We start from the raw sequence: 24,774 nt of genomic DNA on the forward strand, positions 1-24,774 counted from the left end.
GATTGCTTTGAAGCTGAGTTGGCTGAACTGGGCAACTGTGTGATTATTATGGTTAAATGTGATTTTTTTGTTGTACCTACCAAATGCAGCTCTTAATTTCACTTTAAGAACCACGAAGTGAGACATCAATGTAAGCTTTGGCTCAAAAAGGCTAGGTGCTTTAACATGAAATAAAAGACTGGCTAATCAGCTAACAAAAGTATATGAACTATATAAATAAGTAAGGAGGGTGCAAATGGGCAAGGGGATGGAGATGGGGAGGAAGGAATTTGCACATCAATACATAGTGCCTAGGGACTGTAGTCTGTACCTCAGTTTCTTGATTTTTGGGGTGCTGGGGAAAGGACAATGAAATGAGGTTACAGTTTCAGCAGACCAGCATCTGTTAGCTAACCATAAAAATTAGACTGTCTTTGTTGACTCTTCATTAAAAGTCTCTCTGTAATGTGTTTGGGCTTCAAATTTCTCCCTAGTATTAACATTGTACTATTTATTTATGTCTCTATCAAACATTGGAGTGATAAACTCCGTTATATCAGCTTGTAATTTTGTACCCTTCCTTAGGGTCTCTTAAAGCTGCTCACTAGGTTTATCTCAAACTTAATTGCTTCATACGAAATTCTTATGTCTGTCTTATTTCTTGTTTTTAGTGAATATTTGGCAATATTCAAGAAGACAGTTGCAATGCATGAAGTGTTTTTGTGTCGCGTGGCAGCACATCCTATTTTGAGAAAGGACTTAAATTTCCATGTATTCTTGGAATATAATCAGGATGTGAGTATTGAAAACTGAATTGCTGGTGAGAGAAATCAAGATGTACTTTTATGGTAGGATGGAAAATTGATTAAGAGGGAATTACCTCCTGGAGGAAATTACATCAATTCCTTCATGCCAGACATATTTGTGTTGTAAAAGGTAGAAATTAATTTAGTCTGTAGGAGTTCATTTTCTGCCACCTGGGGAACCAAATGCACTATATGCTCTAACCTCGGCATCAAAAATATTACTGGAAATCCAGTATATTTTGGATTAAGAAGCTGAGCTTTTGGGTGATTTCACATGACAGTATACTTTTCCACTCTTTGAATTTTTTTTTTTTTTGCTATGAGAAAGAATTATGCAACAAAATGGAACACTAATTTTTAGCATTTGGAACTGTGGTATAAATTCTGTTGCTAACAAAACTAGAGAGAATTTCTAATGAAATGTTCTGATAAATAAAACCTTTTTGTTAATGATGGAAATGAAAATGTGGTTAATTTTTTTCTAAGTGTTGGACTAGTGTGGCTATCCATATGTAAATACTGAATTGAGATAATGGAGAGTACTTTTGGCCTCGTAACTCTTTGGCGTTGGAGTTAGTGGTTGCTCGTATTCTGCAAAGAGTTTCAGTTACTTTTTAAAATTGGGGAATCAACGTTGAAAGAAATTATTACAAAGACTGGCTCAACTGCATACATAATTCAAAATGTGTTAACAGAGGTTCCTCTGTTGCTTGATGTAGAAATGTTTACGGATTCAGGCACTCAAAACTGGGTGAAGTTAGATGGACAGGAGGAGTGTGAGGGGGCTTAAACCAGCATTATCCTCTGGAAGTCAAAGATCTGCCATTCACCGAAGGGTGAAACATGGTTGTATTAACTATAGTTACATCAACTCAGCTATACTGTGCATGATAAATAGTGTGTTATTGATAACTGAAATGTACACTCTGTACATTTGGTACTGTCTGTAGGTGCTAGAATGTTGCTGATTTTTTTTTTTTTTTTGCCTAGAATAGTATTTTAGGTGATGAGCAATCTAGTAAATGAGGTAGTCTTCATTGCGGATGCAAGGTGCCCTGTCCCCATTAGTGTAGAGTGTAAGAGTGAACAGAGAACAGGAAAGTTGCTTTAGGTGTAGCAAGTAGGGGTATGTAATTCTGTGATTTCTTTTTTAAAGCTTGTATTGCCTCCAGAAAATGACTGAACTTGGTAAATTAATTTGTTTTTCAGTTGAGTGTTCGTGGGAAAAATAAGAAAGAGAAACTTGAAGACTTCTTCAAAAATATGGTTAAATCAGCAGATGGTGTCATTGTTTCAGGAGTAAAGGTGATTACTGCTTAACATAGCAAGATTTAAAATGTATGAACATTGTTGTTGTCCTTTTAAATGAAGCAGAATTTTACATAGGTACAAATATGGGATTTTTATAGTGATTTCTAACTTAAGAATTAGTGGCAGACCATGGGTGAGAACTTGTGGTCTGGATGCAAAATAATTGAGAGCTTTCTTGTGGGCTTTCAGTACTCTTTTTCCTGTTCTGTGAAATTAAGCTTTTTTTTTTTTTTTTTAATAAACATAGATAATTGATAATATGGTTGGATTTTTTTGTTCAGGCCTGCCATTTTATGTAGTGGAAAGGAGAACTAGGTGTGACAACTGCTTCAGTTCAGAAGTTACTAATTGAGTGAATTTTCCCAGTCTTGTAGAATCCTTTTACTATTTCAAGGCTAGGAGCAGCAGTAGAGGTTATATGATTTTTCCCAGTAGATGTAAGAATGTAACTGAGGGGGGAGAAAAAGAAGAAAATGCAATTTAATTTTCACTTTTCCAAAAGCTACAAGATTGCTTTTATAACAAACAGAAGTTCTGCAGAGGATAATTTTTAATTTCTTTTCTTTCTAGTGGTAATAGCAATTTTTACAAGAGTTAAAAGTTTCTAGGTTCAAAGTCTTGGTTTTTGAAACTGCTGGAAAGTGGATATAACCATGGATTAAATATGACTTGGAGAAAAAAAAAGTCCAAATAACTACTACATTCATAAGAACATTGTTCAAAGCCCATGCTGTAGGCTATTTCATGGTATTGAGCATCTGTGTTATTTTAGAGGGTTTTTAAGTATAAGTATTAAACCAATTATGTCAAGTTATAATACAGAAAATACTAACAATTACCTGTGTTTACCAAATTGACAGAAGTATGTCATTAAGATCAGTGTTCTGAGCTAGGAGTTCAAATCATCTCATCTGAGACCACAGCCTCTGTACTGCTGGGTGACTTTCATCCCTTCTCCCCTTTTTCTAGGTAGATGCTTTTTTAAATTAAGTACTTGACATGTATTCTATTTCTGTCACCCTTGGTGACCCTTTGATGTTCCTTCATGTTTAGTAACATAGACCTTTAGAATGCTTGTTGCAAATTCTTAGTTCTTACTAAATTCTTAATAGAACTTAAGATCATTATGTAAGTGGAGAAGAAATCAGTTTACATAAATGGTGTTTTAGACAATAAAAATAGCTGCATTTCCTGTCACAGCAACAGTGAAATGTACAAATTTACTCTGCAATTGCTCTGTAGAGAGTGAGTGAAATCCTGTTTTTTCAATTGTTCTCTTTTTTTTGTAGGATGTGGATGACTTCTTTGAACATGAGAGAACATTCCTTGTAGAATACCACAATCGAGTCAAAGATGCCTCTGCCAAATCTGATAAAATGACGAGATCACATAAAAGTGAGGTTTTTTCCAGGGTGAAAATAGTAGTGGTTAAAGTGTACAGAAGTTGTTCATGAGGAGAAGTAATTTTTAGTTTTCTTTTTGCATGTGAAAAGTGAATTCATTTCTCCAAGAGTAGCCTTCAGAGTCTAAAGAAGTTCAATCTGACTTTCTAAGTTTAGGCTTTGCTGCAGTAGACTATATGGAGTAAGAACAGCCTGGTGCAACACTGAGGATACCTTGATTCTTCATGCTGTCTGCTTGAAAAGAAGTACACTTTAAGTATTAATATTCTGTTGAAGTCTGACTTAGTCATTTATGTGTAGAGGTGGGTAGTATGGCAGTACATGTGATTTTACACCTAGAGAAGTTGTTATTGACTGGATGTGGTTGATTCCACCAAATGCAATCTCTTGGCACACTGGGCATTGCATTACCTTGCTAACTAAGTACTTTTGCTTGTAGCAAACTCCTGTTTGGGCCATTGTTCTAGACTAGATTTCCATTTTTTAGTTGTTTAGATTGGAGGCTGGAATGTGTACATTCAGTAGCCTGGTTTGCAGGACCCCTTTTCATACTGAGACAAGATTTTCCACTTGCGTGTTGATTTGTCTTTGTGAGCTCAGTGCTAGCTAATGTGATTTCTGAAAGCTCTAGATGGTCTTCCCAAGTGCAGTTCATTTATTTGAGAAAATGAAAAACCTTTGGGGTTAGGACTGTTGTGTTTGATTTAGGATTACTGTGTTTTGAGAAGCTCAGAAAAAATTACCTATATTGCCCTTGATTATAAGTTTTTGTGCCTAGATAAATCAAAATTGATTTTCCAGATTCTGTCTGCTTCTTCAAAGTTTGGGTCTTATTTACAGATATTGTCTTTGCTGTCTAAAGTAATATAGTTTGCACAAGACCAGGTCACAAACGTTTTACGAATCTCCATTGATAAGATCTCTAAAGTGGAGTTTGAATGAGACATTAAACCAAGGATTTTCTGAGTTCTTCAGATGCTTCTCTTGCTGTTGTATGAAGACTGAGTCTTCTGTAGTTTTAGTATCTATGGTAGGAGATGGAAAGAGTCAGTTATGGCTCAGTGAATTACTAAGGGGCCCTGTGTCTGCATTCAGTACCCACCTGAAGTGGTTTCTGGTGTTTTTGGTTGCTTTCCTAAAAGGAGAACTGAACTTCCTTCATAGTAATGAAGTGCCAAGATTTATTTACAGAGTGAGAATGGCTTTTACATTGGTTGTAGAACCAAGAAAATCCTTTGAAATGAGGTTGTAGAGGATCTGACGGGAAAGGATTGATCAAACTCATGACAAAGCTTCATTGGTTTCCAGGCTTGAATCACATAGGATGTTTATTGACAACTTTTACCAAACTGTGAATTGGGACAAATGGCACCTTTGGAAATTCTGGCTAGAGGAGTAGAACAATGACATGGGAAACCTGTTTTGGAAATGGGCAATCTGTAGTTTATGGATAACATGATCAACAGAGAGGTGCAGGGCTTGAAAATACACTGACTTACTATTTCCAGCAGCAAATCTGTTTTTATGTTGAAATGGGAGGAATAGAAGGGGAGATTAATAGCTTCCTAATACCATTCTTCACTATAACCAACTGCACTGATGACATGTGGAGTAATGAATTGCGTGGAAATTGACCCACTCAATCTCTCAAGGTTGTGTTATCAAAAAAAAAAATCTGCTTAAAGGCATATAAACTTCAGAAATAACAAGCAAATGTATTTTCCTGTTCATTGCTTGGATCTGTTTGTTTTCATCATTCATGGATATAATACTTAAAGCTCTTGAATAAAAGAAAGAAGAGGAATGAGATAGTAAAACAAGTGCTTGTTTGTTTTTCTAGATGTGGCGGATGACTATAATAGAATTGGTTCTTCATTATATGCATTAGGAACGCAGGACTCCACAGACATATGCAAGTAAGATATTGTTAATAACCTGTGGGATAATTTGCTATGTAGCAGTCTTCATGGTGACCTGCTGAGATTGGTAGCTCTTGTTAGGAGAAAACCAGAATTTCTTATAGCTGTATCACATTAAGATATTTGCTTCTCTAGTGTTTCCTTTCTTTAGCAGGCTGCACTTAATACTTCCGCTTTAATATTTGTCTGTAAAAAATTGCTGTTTTCTACAGTCTGTAGAAAATTACACAGATGAGATGGAAAAGTCCTCATTGAATAAGAAAAAAACACAACTGTTCACCATTTTTTTAAAATGTTACAAATGCTTTTTACATGTGCAGCAAGTGCAGGTCTCAGTTGGAGTATATGCATTTTTTTAAGTGTACCAACATCTTGAAGAATAGTTGTGCTGTTCTGGCAACTTTACTGCCCTTAAGAAAATAAAGCAATCTACTGAGATCCCCAGAACTTTGAAAATAGCAGGGGGTCTCTATGTACAGATGTTTGTCCTTTAATCTTTCAGATTTCCTTGAAGATGAAGTCTGGTGTATCTGAAAATAAAACTTAGTTAACTAGCTTAAAGATGTCAGTGGTTATCAACATACACACATAGTTCATTTGTGTGATGTTGGTGTCCGTGTGACGACAGGTAGGACATGAATGTGAAAGTTAACTTATTAATTTACCTGAATTACAGTGATATACATCCAAATGTGGTGACAGCTTATATACCAGATACTTTGATAATAGTATGGATATTTGTTGTAGTCCGTTAGGGTCTGTCAGAAATCACATCTGTCTTCTGTCAAAATAGTATAATTTGATTGTAATTCAGTCTGCTGTAAGACTGAAGCCTTGTATTGTCTTCTGCAATGGAGATGTTGCGACACTGTTGCTCAGCATCCCTGAATTCCAAGTAGGACATACGTCATGTTTACTGGGTGAAGAAAAGTACATTCAAATTTACGTAAAGCACACTTGATAATAGTGTAAGACCATTGACCAGGGTGCTGGTGTTTGGGGTTTAATTCACAGAAGAATAAAGAATCCTTGAGGAGCTGAGCAATTATTCTTTACTTTAAAATATCCATCAGTTACGCTTTGTTTGTCATTTGCCTTTCTTACATTGCACAGTTCCCACATGTTTGAAGTTTCAAACTAGTATGTTCTCTGAGTTTTTGGATTATAATCCCAAGAAGTGCCTTTGCAGTCTTTATTGCCAGATGCAGACTATAGTGTGAGTTCTAGAAAGTAATTAGACTGTTTAAAACAATGTTGTAATATGAGCTGTTTCCTTTGCACAGGTTTTTTCTGAAGGTGTCAGAGTTATTTGACAAAACAAGGGTATGTACTATGAAACAGACCTCATGTGCCAACAAGGCATTAATATGTGGATTAATATGTGAGCTTCTAGATGGAGCGTTTAAGCAATGTGTAGTATGGAATGAGAAAACGTAAGATTTCAGTCATGTGTTTTGTAAAATGATTGAACCTTAGGACTCTTCGGTTGACTAAACATTTCTAGGCAGTCTCCTGTAATACCCTTGTAAAGCTGCTGTTCCTCTAAAATGCATAGAGATCTTCCATACTTGTTACTGGGAATCACAGAACATGTTATGGATAAAAGAAATGAAGAAATGTAATCCTTTATCCAAAAAAATGGTGGCCATGCTGCTTTTTTTCTGGAGCCAAGATCGGTTTCTGCAATTACTTGACTCAGAAGTAGAATTGCTTATGCTTCTAATCAGTTTTTCAAATATCTCTTCTTTTGCCTTACTTGTTTGGTTTGGGAGAGAGAAGATGTGGGCCATGTATCAGGAAAACTTTCAAATGAAAAATGTGTGTATTCCCTAAACTGACAATTGTATCTGCACAAATACATACTTGAAAGAAAATTAACAGAATTACTTGCTTCGACTCAAAATGTTGCATTTTAGAAATTATTTTTTTAAAAATTAGGGTTTAAATAATGCGCTTGCAGACTCTATTTCTAATCTGTTTCAAATACAAGCAAATTAGTTTATTGGTTTTTTAAACCATTTAGTGCATGCAGTTACACAATTAGTCTGCAAAGGTGCCTTAAAAATTTGTTTTCCTTTGATTTCAACAACAACATAAAACTACTTGTGCAGCTGTTAATATAAATTTGTTTCTCTGCATTTTTTCTAGCATATGATAAATATAATTGCTATTGGGAAAAAAGCAGTGTTTAATGTAGAAAGCCAGTTGTCAATTACTGCTCGGAGAGTAGCTTATTGCTTACATTTTAATACAAAATCCTAATATTGCTTCTCATTTTGCATCTTTTAAGTATCCTGTCATTAATGCCTGATCTTAGTTTTTGAAAAAGACTATCTGTCATGTACTGTATATTTTACATTGAATTTGTATATACAAAAGAATATCCAAAGTTTGGATGTTTTAAGTTGATACTGTTTTTTTTGCTTGGTGGTGGTGTTTTGTTTTGTTTTTCCAGAAAATAGAGGCTCGGGTATCTGCTGATGAAGATCTTAAACTTTCTGATCTTCTGAAATATTACCTTAGGGAATCTCAAGCTGCTAAGGTGAATTTATAGGTTTTTGTTCAGTGTTTCTTTTACACTGTGTTTTTTTAACGTAAAAAAAAAGAGTGAGAGAGAAAGTGGTAAGAGATCATCAACTCACAATATAGATAGATTAAAATGCTGCCACCCCTAGCCTGCAATTTCTTCCTTAGCTGTAGAACCTGTCTCTGGTGCATATAAGGAGTAACAAAGCAGTTGCTGATGTGGGACTGACTGTGTGGAACTGAGTGAGCCACTTGTCAAGGCCAAATCATGCAGTAATGAAACACAGTGGAAGGGCTGTTTGTGTGTTTGCAGTGTGTTCGGTGCTTGTAATTGCAAGCAGTTCTGCTTTTTTTAAAGTATTAAAATTGGGTATTCCATATAATCTACTAGTGCTGATACAAAAACGCATGGGCTGAATTTGATATTCTGTGCTTACAGAAAATTTCATTCTTACTGTTGTTTGATGTGACATGATTAAATAACGTCACAGAATGAGCAAGCATTTGACAGAAAATGTCTGTAGTAAGATCACAAACTGTTGCACCAAAAATGTTACTACTGTTTCTTGGGCTCTGTGTGTATTTCAAATGCATAATGTAAATGTAGTTTGTTTCTAATCTAAGAAGCTGCGAAATTTCCCATGAATTGCCTTCTTTGGCTTTCTGGAGTTTGATCTAAGCCTTCTGTTGCTAGCCTCTGTCAGACAAGATGGAGACCAGACAGTATTATGTTGTGGATCTGATCTAGTATAGACATTCCTGTGACTTGCAGAATGAAGTAAAGTGAATGCAAATAATTTAGTAAGAACTGAAATACAGCAAGAAGGACTAATATTAATTTGATTTTTTAATTGTATGGAATATAGTAAAATCCTTGGGTAGAGTCTTATAAACTCCATATAACCTTTGTTTTTTTAATAGGATCTCCTATATAGAAGATCTAGGTCACTAGTGGATTATGAAAATGCTAATAAGGCATTGGATAAAGCAAGAGCAAAAAATAAAGATGTGCTGCAAGCTGAAACTACTCAGCAAATATGCTGTCAGAAATTTGAGAAAATTTCTGAATCGGCAAAACAAGGTATTTGGGTGGTCCTTGATCCTATGTTACTACTTTTAATTTAACATATTTTAGTATGTTCTTAATGAGAATTAATGTAATTAATGAAAATAGGTTTTTATACTGTTTCCTAAGCAGGAATATTATCTTTTAATGATTATTTACTTATTTTAGAACGTTCAAATTATATTTTTCTTTGGCTCCTCATAGCTCTGATAGGCAGAGCAAAGTCTAAGTGCAAATTACTTGTTAAGCTTTTTTTTCACATACATAAGCTGGGATACAAAATGGTAACTGCTAGCAGTAATAGCAAACAAATACTTTAAAGTGTTGTTAAAATTCCCCTTTTGGTTTTATGCTTTCTTCTGTGATGGCACCAGTCTGTCTCAGATATGATACTACATTAGAGAAGGGAGAAATAATGAAATGAGATTTCACTGAATTACAGAGTTAATAGAGAAAATGAACCTTATTTACATGTTACTTTTCTTCTGGAAACTTACTGTCTTTTTTAGGTTAATACTTCAGTGAGTTAGTAGTTATCTGACTCACGATTTGTGGCAGATCTGTTCAAGGTTTAAACACCATGCTCTTTCGTTTTTATCACTGAAGAGTTGTTTGAGGCTGTAAATCTGGTTAATGATTCCTGTAAATGAGACAGTGGAGAATGAGTGATCCTGTTAGCCACAAAGGTATATGCAGAAAGCGCACTGTTGTTCTTCCTAGTTTTAACTTTAGTATATTCCTTAAAGACTTCCATTTATCACCCTTGAAAGAACAGTGCAGATGGAATAAGAGAAATAAATATTAAAAGCATTCATGTGGCAGTCTTTTTTCAAAAAAGCTTTTTGTCCTCAAAAGGTTCCTAGAGGTGAGGTACTGCAGTGATGGTTTGCTTTCTTCCAACCGTGTAGCAGCATTTTTGAGCCCAAAATGTGCTGAGATTAAACTCAAGATTTTTCTTTTTTCCTTCTCTCACCCTTTACCTCTTCCATCCTGAAGGAATGTCTGTTAATCACCGAGGTCACTAGCAGGGATACTGTTATTGAGTCCGTTTCTATTTTCTATAGAACTGATAGACTTCAAGACAAGAAGAGTTGCAGCCTTCAGAAAAAATCTGGTGGAACTAGCAGAACTGGAATTAAAGCATGCTAAGGTAATTATGATCCTTTTTGGCCTGTATTTCAAGTGATTTTGAATATTATATGCTTGATTAACCAGAATGGCTACATTTGTTGTATGATACTTCACATTCAGGAAGGGGAATTTTAAGTTAAGCATTGTTCAGAAAGGTGAACTTTCTTTAATAACAGAGAAGACAAAAAAGTACAAGTGGAGTGTCTCTCTGAGAGATTGGTATGCTTGAGGTGCCTTTGGAAAGCACATATCCTGGAAGAAAATTTTGCCTTCAGTTTTATGTTTATTTGGCTGTTTGATATTTACATCTGCAGAGTTTGAAAACTTGCCTATTTTTAAAATTTCATCTCACCATTTCACTTAGGAAGTGGTTTCTCCTGGTATCCAGATTTTGGGACGTGATGTATAGGATATTAAGCATGAGATCACACTGGCCTGTCTGGTATGATGAGTATGTTTTTGAACCTTTTTGCCTTTAAACTCTAAACCATTAACAAAAGAGGCATGGTGCAGATAGCCTTTCCAGGAAAATAAATTTTTGTAGGAAAAGAACTTTTAAGGGGCCTGTACTGTCCTTAAATTTCACAATGTATTTGATTTCATGGACAAGTACAACACTCTCTTATTTGAACAGTCTTATACCTGGAGGCAGTTTTCTTTTAAAAATTAGTTCTTTAGCATTTCTCTTCAGATCTGAAACTGGATTGGTTAGGAAGCTGTGAATTAACTCAGAATATATCTGTTGAAAGGACTTGTTAAGAGGTATATTGCTGCTTTACACTCTTTTCAGTAGTGTTGATGGTGTCATTCTTCATTCCCCTAAACCTATTGCTTGTAAAACTAATGCACTGTAAAAAAGGTTTTTGGGGGGGACTTTTTTTTTAAATCTTTGTAGGTATAAGTTCAGCTTAATGAAATATTTATATATTACTGGTAAAGCAATCAGCAATGTATGGAACACATGACTCCTTTTTAAGATGAACAGTCCTTACTTTAAATAGTCCTAACAGTCTTTCTTGCAACAGTTCTTATTGATTTGCCATGTTGTGCTTTAGTAAGGGAATGAATCCACACTGCTTCTGTCCTGCTTCAGTCATTGACTCTTCATCATCTCTTGTAACTAACCCTTGCTGAAGTCTCCACATGGCTTGAAGTGGAATTCTTAGACAATGTCTCTGTCTTCTAAAGTATCCTTAAAGAATCACTTATTTTAACTATACAAGTCACAATCTTGGAGTAATATTCTCTTGAATTTTGATAACTAGTAAGTGTGGAATGCAGGTGGAAGATGCCTAATTTCTGTAGCTTTCAACTTGATATGTACTTCCTATGTCCTCAGTGTACCTGGAACTGCTTTAGTTTTTTAGCTTGAGTTTGTTGTCACAGCTTGTGTTTAACATGCATTTCTTTGGACAGTCTGTCTGTGACTTACCTTGTCTTAGTAAATTTGCTAACAAGGAGTCCATAAAGCTGTAATAGAAGCTTTAAATTGTAGTTCTGTTTTTGAAGATGAATTGTTTTTGCTGACCCTTTTCACCTACTCCATCATGGAGCAACAACATTCACTAGGCAGTTTTGAATCTTTAAAGCTTTACAATAATCAAAGGTCATTTTGACTAAGAGTGACAAATCTTGAAATGTTAACAAATACTGTAACCTGTTGAATAAAAGGATGTTTTGTTTCTCACTAGGTTTGAAAGTTCTGTTTTCTCAATGCCACTGTTTCATATTTAAAATAAGCTAAGCTACTACAGGTGGATCAGTTTGGTTACTGTGTTTTTCTTTCTGTGAATTCTGAGTTAGATTATTACAGAATTTACAAGTACAGTAGATTGCATTTTTCAACATTATATAATGGGGAATGTTCTTATTAGTGCTGTAACTAAGGTATTTGAAGAGAGCCTTATGGATAGGTTTTCATTAGTCTGTACAGAATATTGAAGGATGAAATGGTTTGGTGGACACTTTCTGAGTTAGTTCCATAAAAGGAAGAAAGAAGATATTAAAAGACTTGTTTGTTGGGGTTTTTTTGATGTAATATTGTGCCCTGATGTGGGAAGACCAATATTAGGGGAATATGAATGAAATGAAATCATGAACAATGCTTCCATTTCAAGGACTAGGTAGCCCTGTTTTTGACTGGGCTAAGCTGGGCTGTTTCTAGACACCTAATTCGTCTTGGAGTACAGTCAGAGGAGGACTAGTAGAAGCAAAAAAGAAAGCTATGTTTTTCATGTAGGCAGTCACTTAATTACATCAGATCGACAGCCCCCTGCTTCTAGGTTCTGGGCAAAATACTTTGCCTGATGCTGTGGCAGTCCCTGTCTCTGTGCTTTTGCACCTGCTGGAGGCAGGCATGTGAAGTTTTAGTAGCAGCAAAATGGCAATTGCTTGGTCAGTCGTGTGTGGAGCACAGTGCCTGACAAACTTTGCAACATGACCTGTTACCTAAGTCTAAGTGTTTGCTTCTGGCAAAAATGCTAAGTGGGGAAGAGGTCTGGGGACAATGGAAACCCACTGCTGCAGGCTTTTACTAGAAGTCTTCTATTGTGGGTTTTCTTTTTCTGTAATGAGTGCCTCCACACTAGATGCCATGCAGATGGATCTCTCTCTGAATCAGTCTAGCCATGTATTACAGCTGGTGGAGGGGGTCAGCGGCTCTGTCCCAGGAAGAGGTGACCGGTCCGGGGAGATGGTCCCGAAAGGAATCGCCTTCCCGAGGTCCAGTGTCTTCCCTCAGCTGCTGGCAGGAGGGCCCTTGCAGAGACTGTCAGCTCTTTAGTGATTATCAGCTCGTGATTCCAGCTCAGCTCTGCAGGGCAGCCTCCAGGCAAAGCCAGACCAGAGAGAGACACGAGAAGGTTCGTGTGGCTGGTTCCGCACGGTGGTAGCTTTATTGTGGGTCCCCTCCGGCGAAGGGGAGAGCCAGGGACCGGGAACCCTCTCTGGGAGGGGCCCCAGAGAGCTTGCTTTTATAGGGATACAGGGGATCGGTAGGGGACCAATGGATTACAGAGGGTCTGGGATGGGTACAGACCAATGGGTTACGAATGATCTGCATAGTGTCTCCCAAAGGATTGTGGGTCTGTCTTTTCTTGCCAGTGACCATAGAAGTGGTTGCCTTTCCAGGGAGTCCTGCTGGGTGATTGCGAAATCTCTTATCTCAGCAGAGATCCCTCCAGGGCAGGGGCTGGGCATACCCCACAGCCATGTGTCTTCTGGACTTGGAGCTGCCTCACACAAAAAACATGGAGGTGAAATATGATGTAGCATTGGGTGCTGGAAACTCACTTGAGAGGCTGTCTTTTGGAGGAATTCAGACACAGTGAAGGCTGCTGCTTGACTTGCTGTTTGAAGTTACTTGCTCTGTGTGGAAAGAAAAACACAAATCCCAAAATACAGAGGTGGCTGCACAGAAGTCAGAGTAACCAAAGAATTGAGAGAAGGTTCTGAGGCGCAGCTCACATTTTGTGAGCTATACCTGCCTGTAGCTCTAGAAGACCCGAGGGCAATAGGGAAATAAACTTCTAGTAAATCAGGGACACTGTATATACAAATCCTAAGTAAACCCTCTCTGCCCAGTTACATTTATACTACTTACCTATAAAATACTTCTTGGAAGTATTGCTACTATCCTCTTAACCTTTTGGTTTGCAACTCAAGACTTTTGAAAAAGCTAAAAATCCGACTGTGGGTTGAGTTTAAGTTGATGAAAGGGCAGACTGTTGCCAGGAAGGATGATGATGCATGATTCTTCCTTTCCCTTACGTTGGCACAATTATGTGTGCAGCTGCATAGTACAAAGAAGCTTAAAGTTGCTCTGGGTTTTCCTAAGCTTTACTTTGTCTTGTTTTCACGACATCCCTTGTATCAAAACACACAGTTTTGGCTGGGAGGGTCTGGCAGTAAAAGAGAGCTGCCTTCTTAGCAGCAGCATGTACCCTAGATTTATTTAGAATAGCTGCCAAACGGAAGCTTTAGATTGTCATTGGTCTCTGACCTACACTAAACATACTGATGTTTCTTTTTCTATGGCCATTCTGGCTGTTTATCTCCCTAGGTAATGCTTTAGCTTCTGTTTTGCTGGCTTTTGTGTTTCTTCATGACTTCATGCAGCTGTAACTAATGTAAGACCTGAATAAGTGTTTGACCATTTTGGTGCAAAAGCTGCATTTGGTGTATTGTTCAGTATTTTAAATGGTTGGATTTTGAGGTATTCCTGTGTTGGACTTCATGTTCAAGAAGGGAGGTTTGATAGCTGGTGAAACTGCTAAGGTTATAATCATATACTTAGAGCACTCATAGCCTTGGCTGTACTTTTAGAATCTTTTGACATATGAATTGTAACTGAGTAAGATAGCCACTTTCTTCATATAAATAAAAAGAAACATATATTTTCCACAAATATTAATATGTACACTCTTGCCTCTATGGGTTTTTTGGAAAAAGAATTTCTTGTGTTACTAGCAACAGATGTCTGTTTGGAACTGACAGAACAAGGAAGTAAGCAAAATGCAGTGCTAAGGGATTTGATGAAATGTTTTGTGAGTAATTCTTTCTTTCCTGAAAAGGATGTTTCTGTCACTGTGGTTCTGCCAATAATTTTAGTATCTACAGCTTAGGAGTGTGAGCTGGCAAGAAACACTTTTCTGAATCTGAAGGTATAGGACTTTCTCAAGCTGTGCTGATGTAAGTATGTCAGATACTGCAGCCACAAAGAGTAATGGCTCACAGCTTCTATTGTCCTTGATTTATTATAATTTAAATAAGGTGGTTCTTGTGAATTTTGTAAATCTGATCTAATGAAAATGAATTACGTGCTTATTTGGAAAAGTTTAGTAAGACTGGCTGGCTTAGTGTGGAAATGACTGAGGTGTAAAGGATGTTGTGGTGGTTTAACCTCAGCTGGCAACTAAAAATCAGAAAAGTGAGAAAACTTGTGGGTTGAGTTAAAGACAGTTTGACAGGGAAAGGAAAAACCGTGCACACAAGCAAAGCTAAGCAAGGACTTTATTCAGTGCTTCCCATAGGCAAGGCAGGTTGTTTAGCCATCTCCAGGAGAGCAGGGCTCTATTATGTGGAACAGTGACTTGAGAAGACAACACTCTGAATGCCTCCCTCTTCCTTCTTATTTCCCCCACCTTATATACCAAGCGTGATGTCATATGGTCTGGAATATCGCTTTGATCACTGGGGATCAGCTGTCTTAGCTGTGCCCCCTCCCATGCACCCCCAGCCACTTTTCCAGTGTGCCAGTACAAGGAGCAGAAAAGGCAGAGTAAGAGCTGCTTGGCAATAACGACATCACCTCTATATTATCAACACCATTTTCAGCACAAATCCAAAACACATCCCCTATTAGCCACTGAGAAGAAAATTAACTCTACCACAGGCGAAACCAGCACAGATGTCTTGGTAGCATCTTTTTTTTTTTTTTTTTTTTTTTTTTTGAGAGTGCTACATAATGGCCTGTAAATTACAAATATACTTCATGCTTCTGTAATAAGATGGCCAAATGAGTATTGTCACACTTCAGTTATAGGTAACTTGTGCAGTCCATAAGTATAGAAGTCAGATTGAAGTATTCCATTTGAAGACTGAAGACTTCAGACTGAAGTATTCTTTTCAATTCATTAGTTCATTGCAGTCAATAATCAGCTTTTCAGTAACAGAGACCTTAGATTTATGAGTCCTGTATACCACAAAGATGGGCCACCAAGTCCCCATGTATCTTGCTTTTATATAGAACTTACTAATGTCACCGAATTACAAGCCTTCTAAAAAATAGCTTGTGACTGTCCTCTGCCATAATAGACATGAAAAGACAAAAAAGCTGCTGAAGTTGTTACTGAAATTGCTGCCTTCTGGATAAGACTGAGAAGGATTTAGTAGGCCTAACTGGGAATCTGCTTTCAAACCTTTAAATCAGTTAATTGCTTAATCTGGATTATAAGAACCCAAATGGGGCATAGAATTATGATTTACCTTTTGGGGCTGAGGGATGAATGTCCTGCTTATCTATCACAGGTCACTTGGAGTGCTTCTAACTGAAAAAATTACAAATTCTTAAGGACTTCTGTGGACTGTTTATGAAAGGCATGCAAATCACATGCTTTGGTGTGTCTGAAGTTTTCTTTATATGTTTCCTTTTTGATGCAAAAATTTTTTTAGAAGTCAGCAGTTCCTTCTGTGTTCATAACTGGGCATTCAGACTGTTTTGTTCCTGCATTTTATCTGAACCTGATATGAATTACTCTTAACACTGTCAACAGCCCAACATTTTTTTCTTACATAGAGATTTCAGATTTGGGAACAAATCTAGTACAGGTATTTCATAGTGAATAGCTAGTAGTTTTAAGTGATGGAAACATAAATGAATGCACATACGAATACTGGGTCGTTTTGGTTTTTTGTGGTAGTTTTTTTTTTCCTGCAAAGTAAATTCTGGCTTGGTAGTCACATTTGCTAAATTCACAAGGGTATCAGTTCTGTAGATTTATTCAGATACCTGAAAATCAGTCTGTATATTTCTATGGTAGAGTCAGAATGCTTTAAATAAGATTAAAAACCGTGTTTGGAAAGAAGGCCAGAGCTTGGCTTAGAGTTGAGTTAATGTTCTGATAATCACTTCTAATGACTAAACTCAACTTTGATGGCTAAATCACCTGGCTAAGCATGTAAATCACTCTGCTGTCTTTCTGACAAGGCCTCCTCCTTGAACAAAGCTGTCAGCTCTGATGGCTGCTATACGCGAGGAGATCCTGAGTGCTATAAATTGTTTAATACTTGTCAATGAATACAGTATTCAGTGAAACACATGAATACTTAAGCTTTTGGAGTCTCATTCTAGAGACAGAGTAATGGTACTTCTATATAAAAAAATTTTAACTTTGCAACTGTGAATTCCATTGCTGAGGGTGCTCTGCAGTGAATAGTTTTTGTGGCCAGACTAGACCTCTAGGAAGAAACATGAAAGGCATTAAGTGCTTATTTTTCAATCTCAAATTGGCTCTGTTAATTTCCATGACACGATATATTTTCCCATAAGCTTAAATCCTGTCTGTTCTTTTTTAGTGGTGTCATTGCTATTTAAAAAACATTGTTCTGTTACAAGCATAAAAGAAAGAGGACAAATGTGGTGATATTTTTCTTTATTTTTACAGGGTAACTTACAACTTCTGCAGAGCTGCCTGGCAGTGTTAAATGGTGACACATAAGCTACGTTCCGTCCTCCCACTAACAAGGGCTGCCCTCCTCTGGATTTTGTTTTCATGACTTTAAATAGGCATTTACAGTTCCCTGGAGAAAACATTTGACAAAGTGCACATAAGCAAGCTTCTTCTTTCAAAAGAATTAAACACCTGAAAGTAGCTCCAGACTATATGAACGGCATACTTGTTATACATACATATTCATGTTTATTTAATCATTATATGCTTTCATTGTTCAGAAACCAAATGCTCGGGTTTTGTGAAAATAGCCAATATAATAATGTTCATGTTACAAATATTATGATACGGCTGCGATCTTATTTACCTTTGTAAGTAATTTCTGAAGTTCACCATTTGAAGCACATTGTTCAAATGGCCTAAATATTACCATTAGATATTTGAATATTGTTAATCTAATGACATTGTATACACTGTCTTAGTTTTTTTTCCATGTACTTATATCAAAAAACTTATCTTTTTTTGAATTGTGAACATTTCTTAGAAATTTTGGAGAACTTTGTGTAACCTTTATAACTATGATTTAAAAAGAAAAGCAGATGCATTAGTATGTTTGCCTTAACTTGTAGACTAATCAAATTATTGTAAAATAAACCATGAAATCAGTGATTTTTCTAAAATCATGAAGACACTGTATCATCTGTAAGCTTAGTACTTTCTAGTAAATTAGATTAATTTGTTTTTTTCTCGATTCACCATGTAAAAACCTTTGACTAAGTATTGGATTGGTCTGACACTACTTGCCCAGTACTTTTTCACTTGCATTCTCAGGTTTTATCTGTTTCTCTGTGACTTTCCAGTCCAGTGTACCTAAATTGTTTCGAGCTTAGTGGCTGACTCTGCAATTTCTTTGGCAGAAATACATTTGAGAGAACCTCTTGGATTTCTTCCCGGAAAGGGGAAACAGTAGCAGAAGGGAGTTCAGAAGGTGCATAAACTATCAGTGAAAAGTAATACTGCCCCACTGTGATACAGATAAAACATTTTGCTTCAGGAAAAAAATGAAGGTATCCCCTATAAAGGAATGTGTGAAAAGAATCTCATTCTGCTAACTGGACTTAAGACATAGAGCTGTGAATCCAATATCATTAGTTGTAATGATGGGTCTCTCTTACTTGAACCATGAACCTTTTTCAGAGGTGCTGTTATGTTGTGTAATTTCAGGATGTCATAAAATTAGGCTTGACTTGATGAATCGCTCTTCACAGTGGGATTGCTGCTTTGTGTGTGTTTGTAGGCCTTCAGTGGAGCATCGAATTTTGGGTGAATGGTATGGTTGGAAATGCAGATCAGTGTAAGTCAATGTCTCTGTAATTACAGATGCCCTGTACTGCCACACGCAGGTGCGTGGTTTGTTTTGTTTTCCTCAAATAGGGTGCATTGCAGTATAGTATACTTACCCTGCTGCCTTGCACATTAAAACACTGCAAAGGCAGAGAACTTTGCATTGTGCGTTTATTTGTGTACTCATCACCTCAGGCTTCCATGACCAGTGCCCAGTGGCTCTTGGCAACTTACCTAGTACAGAGAGTATTCCCAGCAATCCCTACTACAATACTGTGCTGTTCATCTTCAGATGTAACAGGTATAATTCCTAAGGAACTCATCTATAAATAGACTATAAGGGACAAAGATGACAATGTATATATAGTTAACAATATTGTAAATATTTTAAGTAGGATGTGGGAACAGTTTTTAGATTAGTCCTCGCTGTTGAGTGTTACTAAATCATTAAATTTTTTCCAAGCCTCTTGGTATTGGGTGTGTCTCTTAAAGCTCTAACTCTGTAAGTCTGGAAAAAAGTGCTTAAAACGTGACCCGAGGACTTGCAGCTCCAAGGAGAAAAGGGAGAAGACCCGCCTGCCCGGTGCTCGCTGCGGGGCGGCCCGGCAGCCGCCGGGGCCCGCTCTGGCCCGGCCCTTGGCGGCGGGGGCGCCTTTTCCGGGCGGGGCGGGGCGGGGCGGGGCTCGGCCGCCGGAAGTCGCGGGGGCGCCCGGAAGGGGCAGGGCTGCGGTAGCGGGCGAGCGGCGGCGGCGCAGCCATGAGCCGCCTGCGGGAGGAGGACGACCCGTACGTGGTGGAGGAGCCCAGCGACGAGGAGCGAGCGCTCAGCAGGTGCCTGGAGCTGCCGGCCGGGGGGTGGGCTCGGGCCGGCGGCGGCGGGCCCCGCTCGCCGCCTGGCGTGTCCTGGCCCGGGCGCGGAGCGACGCTGGCGGTGCCAAGCCGTGGGTGCCGCGGCTCTCGCCCGACCCTAGGTGCCGGCCCCGGGCTGCCTGCGAAGTGCAGGAGGATCGGCCTCGCACCAGCCGTGGCGATTTCCTTGAAACCGGCGTATATTCCTGACCGCACAGCTTCCTGTGCCGAGCGAGAGTTGCAGGGGATCGCGGCAGGCCGCACGCAGTCGGCTGAAGCTCCTTTGCGTTTAAACTGGAGTTTTAATATCACTAAGCTAATAAAATGTTTTAATATGTACATTGCCAATAAACGTAGGAATAAATGCTTTCCAGTGCCCCCACACAATTCAGATATTCGTTCTCCAAGTGACTATATCCACGTTTTAGCCTATTCGTAATAATTAGGTGTGCAACACTTAAATGTTTGTAGCTCAGAGGATGAGGTGGATGTGCTCCTACATGGCACTCCTGACCAGAAGCGGAAGCTGATACGGGAGTGCCTGACTGGGGAGAGCGAGTCTTCCAGTGATGATGAGTTCCAAAAGGAGATGGAAGCAGAACTGAACACCACCATGAAGACTATGGAAGGCAAATGGAAATCACCAGAAATGGGTAAATCACGCTTAACATCTGGTTGCATATGAAATCATGAATTATGTCTTAGTGGCCAAATCATCTTTACGTTTTGGTTGTGCAGTTGAGAGTACATAGCAATATTTACACCACCACATCCATACAGCATAAAATAGCAGTTTTGTTGCAAAGTGACTGTGACTGCTTGGCAGTTTATCTAGGTCTTTTTTGAACTTCTGTGGCCCTGAAATTTTGGGGGACTTTTTTTAGTTAATTTTATTGTAATCAAAGTTTGTGAAACAATGTGCCACACCTGTACTTCTTTCATGTGAGTAAAGATGTCTTGTGTGTATTATGTAGGGCAGAGACAGGCATATTTAATGTAGTGTCCTCTGTGTCTGAAGGGAGTGTTGGGAGAAACTTTCCATCAAACTGTACCTGAGGTTCAACTTCAAGGGAGGGGGAGCAGCTTTGCTCTGAGAATGGCTATAAATGAAGTAACACAAGTGATGTGAATGACAAGGGTGTGGGAATAATTTGGGAGAGCTGTTACTTAACACACCCAGGTAGAACAGAGCACTCTGGACGGAGTAACTTGAAAGTAAAGGTTTGTTCTGGGCTACATACTTCCTGTCATTTTAGTGGAGTGTCCTTACCACTTCTGATTTCACTTGTAGGTACTTCCTCAAGTACTGGGCTGACTGGATCTGCCAGCACTTCAAAATACTATGATGACATTTATTTTGATTCTGATTCAGAGGATGAAGATAAAATAGGTAAATGATAGAGGCGAGAGAGGGCATCTTTATAGTACCACTCACTCTCTCAGATCCTGTAAAATCCTCTTGGGGGTGTCAAGAGGCTGTTTTTGAAGGCAGCATTTTGCAGGGTAATTACCAGCCTGTATGATCTCAGTGTAGTTCCTGCAGTTTTATTATGTATCCCAGTGTAATGCTTTGGTGTCATGCTCTTGGAGGAGCGATGAGCCAGGCCTTTAAGTTTCAGTTTAGATTTATTACAAGGATGGAAAATGAAAATTGGAAATTGTATCTTTTGATAATTTGTGTCGGATGGTTGTAACACGTTCTTGCACAAATTTTTCAGATACACAGGATGTCCGTAAAAACAGAAAACATCAGCAACGCCGGATTCTTTCCAATGATGAGCTGCTGTATGACCCAGAAGAAGACAGTAGAGACCAAGAGTGGGTAGATTCACAGAGGAGAGGGTAAGCAGCCATAAATACTTGAATTGTAAGATGCTTAACATCAACTGAAAATTTTAAATGAAAATGGTAAATATAGAGAAAAAGCCAATGCTGTCAAGTCCATGCAGCGGAACTATTTTTTATATATAACTTACAGCATAGGAAACTTAAAAGCCTGTAAAATGGTTTAGGTGTATGTAATGGAGGTTGAGTCTTCAAAACTATACAAAACTTCAAAACTTTTAAAATCAGGATTTCCAAATTCTGTAAGCCAGTTTTGTCTGTAGATCTCATCGAACAACCATGCTATGAATTAAAATATTGCAAGGTAATTTGATTGCTGATTAATATCTGTTTCTGATAAATACTGTATTTCCGGTTTTGGAAAACTCTGAATTTAGCAAGCCACAGAATGTTCAGAAAAAACAGGAACAATACAAAGCTGCTTTAGTGAGGGTTTTTTGAAGGTTGAAGCAGAAAAATGTTTGTTTCACCAGAGGTAAAATTTTCCACATAAATATATTGCATAAGATGATGTATGTTGCCTGCAGAGATAGCACTTGAGACACCTGCCTTGTTAGAGGAGAGGGTTATTAGGCACAAATGCTCATGCCAGATGTATTTGTCTCACCAAATGAAAATACTCTGTAAATGAAATGATACTGGTATATTTTCCCCTCACCTTATCATTTATGTTCTTTGGGTTAATGAAAAAGGTGTCTAGACGGAGCCAAGTATTAATTGGTGTACTTTAATGCAAAGAAAGGTTTGACAGCTGAATTGATATGACCAACAGCAAGGGCATGTCATTTCACTTTTTGTCTCCCCTTCCTCCTCTCTTGAACTGGTAGGTACCGTAACCAGAGAAGAGCACCGCAGCAGCGGCAGGCAAAACCTGCACCTGTTCCAAATAGCGATGCTGTTCTGAATTGCCCTGCTTGCATGACAACATTATGCCTGGACTGCCAGAGGTAACAACAGTGAACAATAAGGGGTCTTTTTGTAATGTCTTTTTTTCGGTAGTAGTAGTATTAGTTTATTCAATTTGATCATGGATTTTTATCAATTCCGTCATGCAAGGTTGCCCTAATAAAGAGAAGGCAGGTAGATGTGAATCAGATTTAGGGTTGGATGCTGGTTTGTAAGAATGATGATCAGTTTAACCTGCAGTGTGGAGATGTGGAAGAATAGGGTGGAATGTTAGCATAGTGGAGAAGGTAAATTTTTGAAAAAAATAATAACCATGGAGACTCAACAGGCATTTTAGGTAGATTGGGGTTTTTAGAGATACTTACTTATATATATTTTGGCTTGATGTTTAGAGGCGTAAAACTATTCCAGGTTATTTTTGTCTAAAAGTGCCTTGTTAAAGGAGGATTAAGCAAAATAAAGATAGCGTATTCATACTTGGTTTGAGTCTTAGCAGTTACATTTAAAAGTGTTTTGAGTGTAGTTACATTTAAAAGTGCCAGGAAGGTATTTAGGTGAGACTCCACAGTGTGTTTTGCCAGTCTTCAGTGTCTGACTGCATTGCAGGCCTGGTTAGTGCTGCTAACCCATGCTAAGGAAAGGACTCTAGAACTGGGAGTAAAGTAGAAAGAAATATTCTGAAATGAGGAATAAACTACCTGTCATTTATTGAGTATTTTTGGTGATTGAGGATAAAATTCCACAGCAGCCTAAAATCATCTAAGTACTGGTCCTGTTTTTTGCTTTGCTGGCTCTGGTACTTCTTGACCCTGTTCTATAGTTAAGTGTTTCAGTTTGCTAAGATGACAGAAAACTCCCTATTTTTATTGTCAGACTGGTCTTTCCTGGGTTTAATAAACTGAAATAGCTCAGCACAGTGTCATACAAGCAGTAAGCCAGCAGAATTTGAGACTGGACTTCTATAGCCACTGTTATGTTGGTTTAGGCTGCTGTAAAATTGCAGCCCGAGGGACATAGCATTAAATTGGCCTACAGCACTGAATTTTGCTACGTACTCCAGATATACAGTTGTTAAGGCTGATGACAGCTGAAATTTTGTTTTATGTTTTATTATAGACATGTGTCTTCTAATGTGATGTGTCAATGTTGTTATTTATAAATAAGGAATTTCAGACTTGCACGACATTTTAGGATGTCAGTGCCAGTAGTTGAGTCATTTGCACTCACAGCTTCCTGATCTTTTGCCTATTATCAGCTATATGTAGCAATGCGTAATTCTGCAGTACCAATACCATTGTACTCCAGAGTGTTTCTTTCAGCAACAGCCAGTATTTTTTTTAAATGCCTTAAAAAAAACAACAGATGGCTGCAATTCTGTGTTTTTATTATTTTTGTAGCTGTGACTTCTGTTTATAAAATTCCTATTTATTTGGCTTTCAGCCCTTTGGCATGTTACTTCCTATCTTTAATCCCATTTTCAATGGTGATAACAGATTTCTTGGAAGCAGAGTTGTGTATGGTATGACTTGCATTTTCTTCCCTTCTCCATAGACATGAATCTTACAAAACACAGTACAGAGCAATGTTTGTGATGAACTGTGTTGTTAACAAAGAGGAAATACTGAAATACAGAAAGAAGGTAAAGAGAAGTAAGAAAATGAAGCACAGCAAAGAAATTGGCTCTATACAATCAAATCAAGAAGAAGAGGAAGTTTATCATCCGGTATTATGTACTGAATGTTCAACTGAAGTAGCAGTAATGGATAAAGATGAAGTTTTTCACTTCTTCAATGTTCTGGCCAGCCACTCCTAATGTGCAAATGCCAGGGGAAAAATCCTGTGCTGTTTTTAAGAGCATGGGAAGTGTTAGAAATGCAGGTAAAATGTGGTCTTGTAAATGTACATTATCATCTGAGAACTTTATAATGGTTGGACTTTTTGCAAAGTTTGTAAAGGGCATACGGTTAACTGCATGTATTTGAGAGCAGTATTCTTTCCCACCATCAGGCAGTTGAATCATTGGGGATTAAAAATTTTGTAAATACCATGTAAGATCTGTATATTATAATCATTCCCTGTATATATACAATCCATTCATTATCTCAGTGTGTATTAGAACTGCTTCTTGGAATAAATACTTTATAGTAACTGATTTTCCACAGGTGCATTGGTTATATTTATAGCAAGGGATATACAGCTTTCAGTCAGGATGTTTGATGTGCTTAGGCTGTTGTTCTTGGTAGATTTGCACACATGTAATCTGTGTTACGGTTTTACCCCAGGTGGCAACTAAGCCACACAGCTGCTTGCTCACTCCTCCCACCCCCTCCCCCAGCGAGGAGGAAAATTTGGACCTGAAAACCCATGGCAAGAGGAGCCCACACTAGAGCAGGTGTTCTGGTAGAACTTGTGACCCTGTGGTGGACCCATGTTGGAGCAGGCTGTACCTAAAGGACTGCACTTCATAGAAAAAGACCTACATAGGAGCAGTTTGGGAAGAACTGTTGCCTGTGGGATGGA

At 38.1% G+C, this 24,774-nt stretch overlaps 2 protein-coding genes across 4 annotated transcripts in view; both read left to right on the forward strand.

Moving 5' to 3' along the window:
* SNX6 (sorting nexin 6) overlaps positions 1–19,124 on the forward strand; it is a 29,807-nt gene extending 10,683 nt beyond the window's left edge. For 2 of the 3 annotated variants that reach the window (XM_039552056.1, XM_039552055.1), the window contains exons 6-14: positions 651–774; positions 1,995–2,090; positions 3,386–3,491; positions 5,340–5,415; positions 6,702–6,741; positions 7,874–7,960; positions 8,866–9,025; positions 10,075–10,160; positions 17,305–19,124. In XM_039552056.1, coding sequence (XP_039407990.1) covers positions 651–774; positions 1,995–2,090; positions 3,386–3,491; positions 5,340–5,415; positions 6,702–6,741; positions 7,874–7,960; positions 8,866–9,025; positions 10,075–10,160; positions 17,305–17,358 — 829 coding nt within the window. In that variant the 3' untranslated portion in view covers positions 17,359–19,124. Of the gene's footprint in view, positions 1–650; positions 775–1,994; positions 2,091–3,385; positions 3,492–5,339; positions 5,416–6,701; positions 6,742–7,873; positions 7,961–8,865; positions 9,026–10,074; positions 10,161–10,505; positions 10,584–17,304 lie in introns of all 3 variants that reach the window. The other variant, XM_039552057.1, reaches the window with a different exon arrangement.
* Positions 19,125–19,359: 235 nt separating this feature from the next.
* Positions 19,360–24,411, forward strand: LOC104688419 (E2F associated phosphoprotein). Its single transcript, XM_039552559.1, has 6 exons — positions 19,360–19,485; positions 19,975–20,156; positions 20,795–20,893; positions 21,222–21,345; positions 22,176–22,295; positions 23,806–24,411. The coding sequence occupies exons 1-6, from the start codon at positions 19,412–19,414 to the stop codon at positions 24,065–24,067; spliced, it is 861 nt and encodes a 286-aa protein (XP_039408493.1). The 5' UTR covers positions 19,360–19,411; the 3' UTR covers positions 24,068–24,411.
* Positions 24,412–24,774: the final 363 nt, after the last annotated feature.

Source organism: Corvus cornix, chromosome 5 (genome assembly GCF_000738735.6).
Source record: "Corvus cornix cornix isolate S_Up_H32 chromosome 5, ASM73873v5, whole genome shotgun sequence".
In the NCBI taxonomy this organism is placed as follows: domain Eukaryota; kingdom Metazoa; phylum Chordata; class Aves; order Passeriformes; family Corvidae; genus Corvus; species Corvus cornix.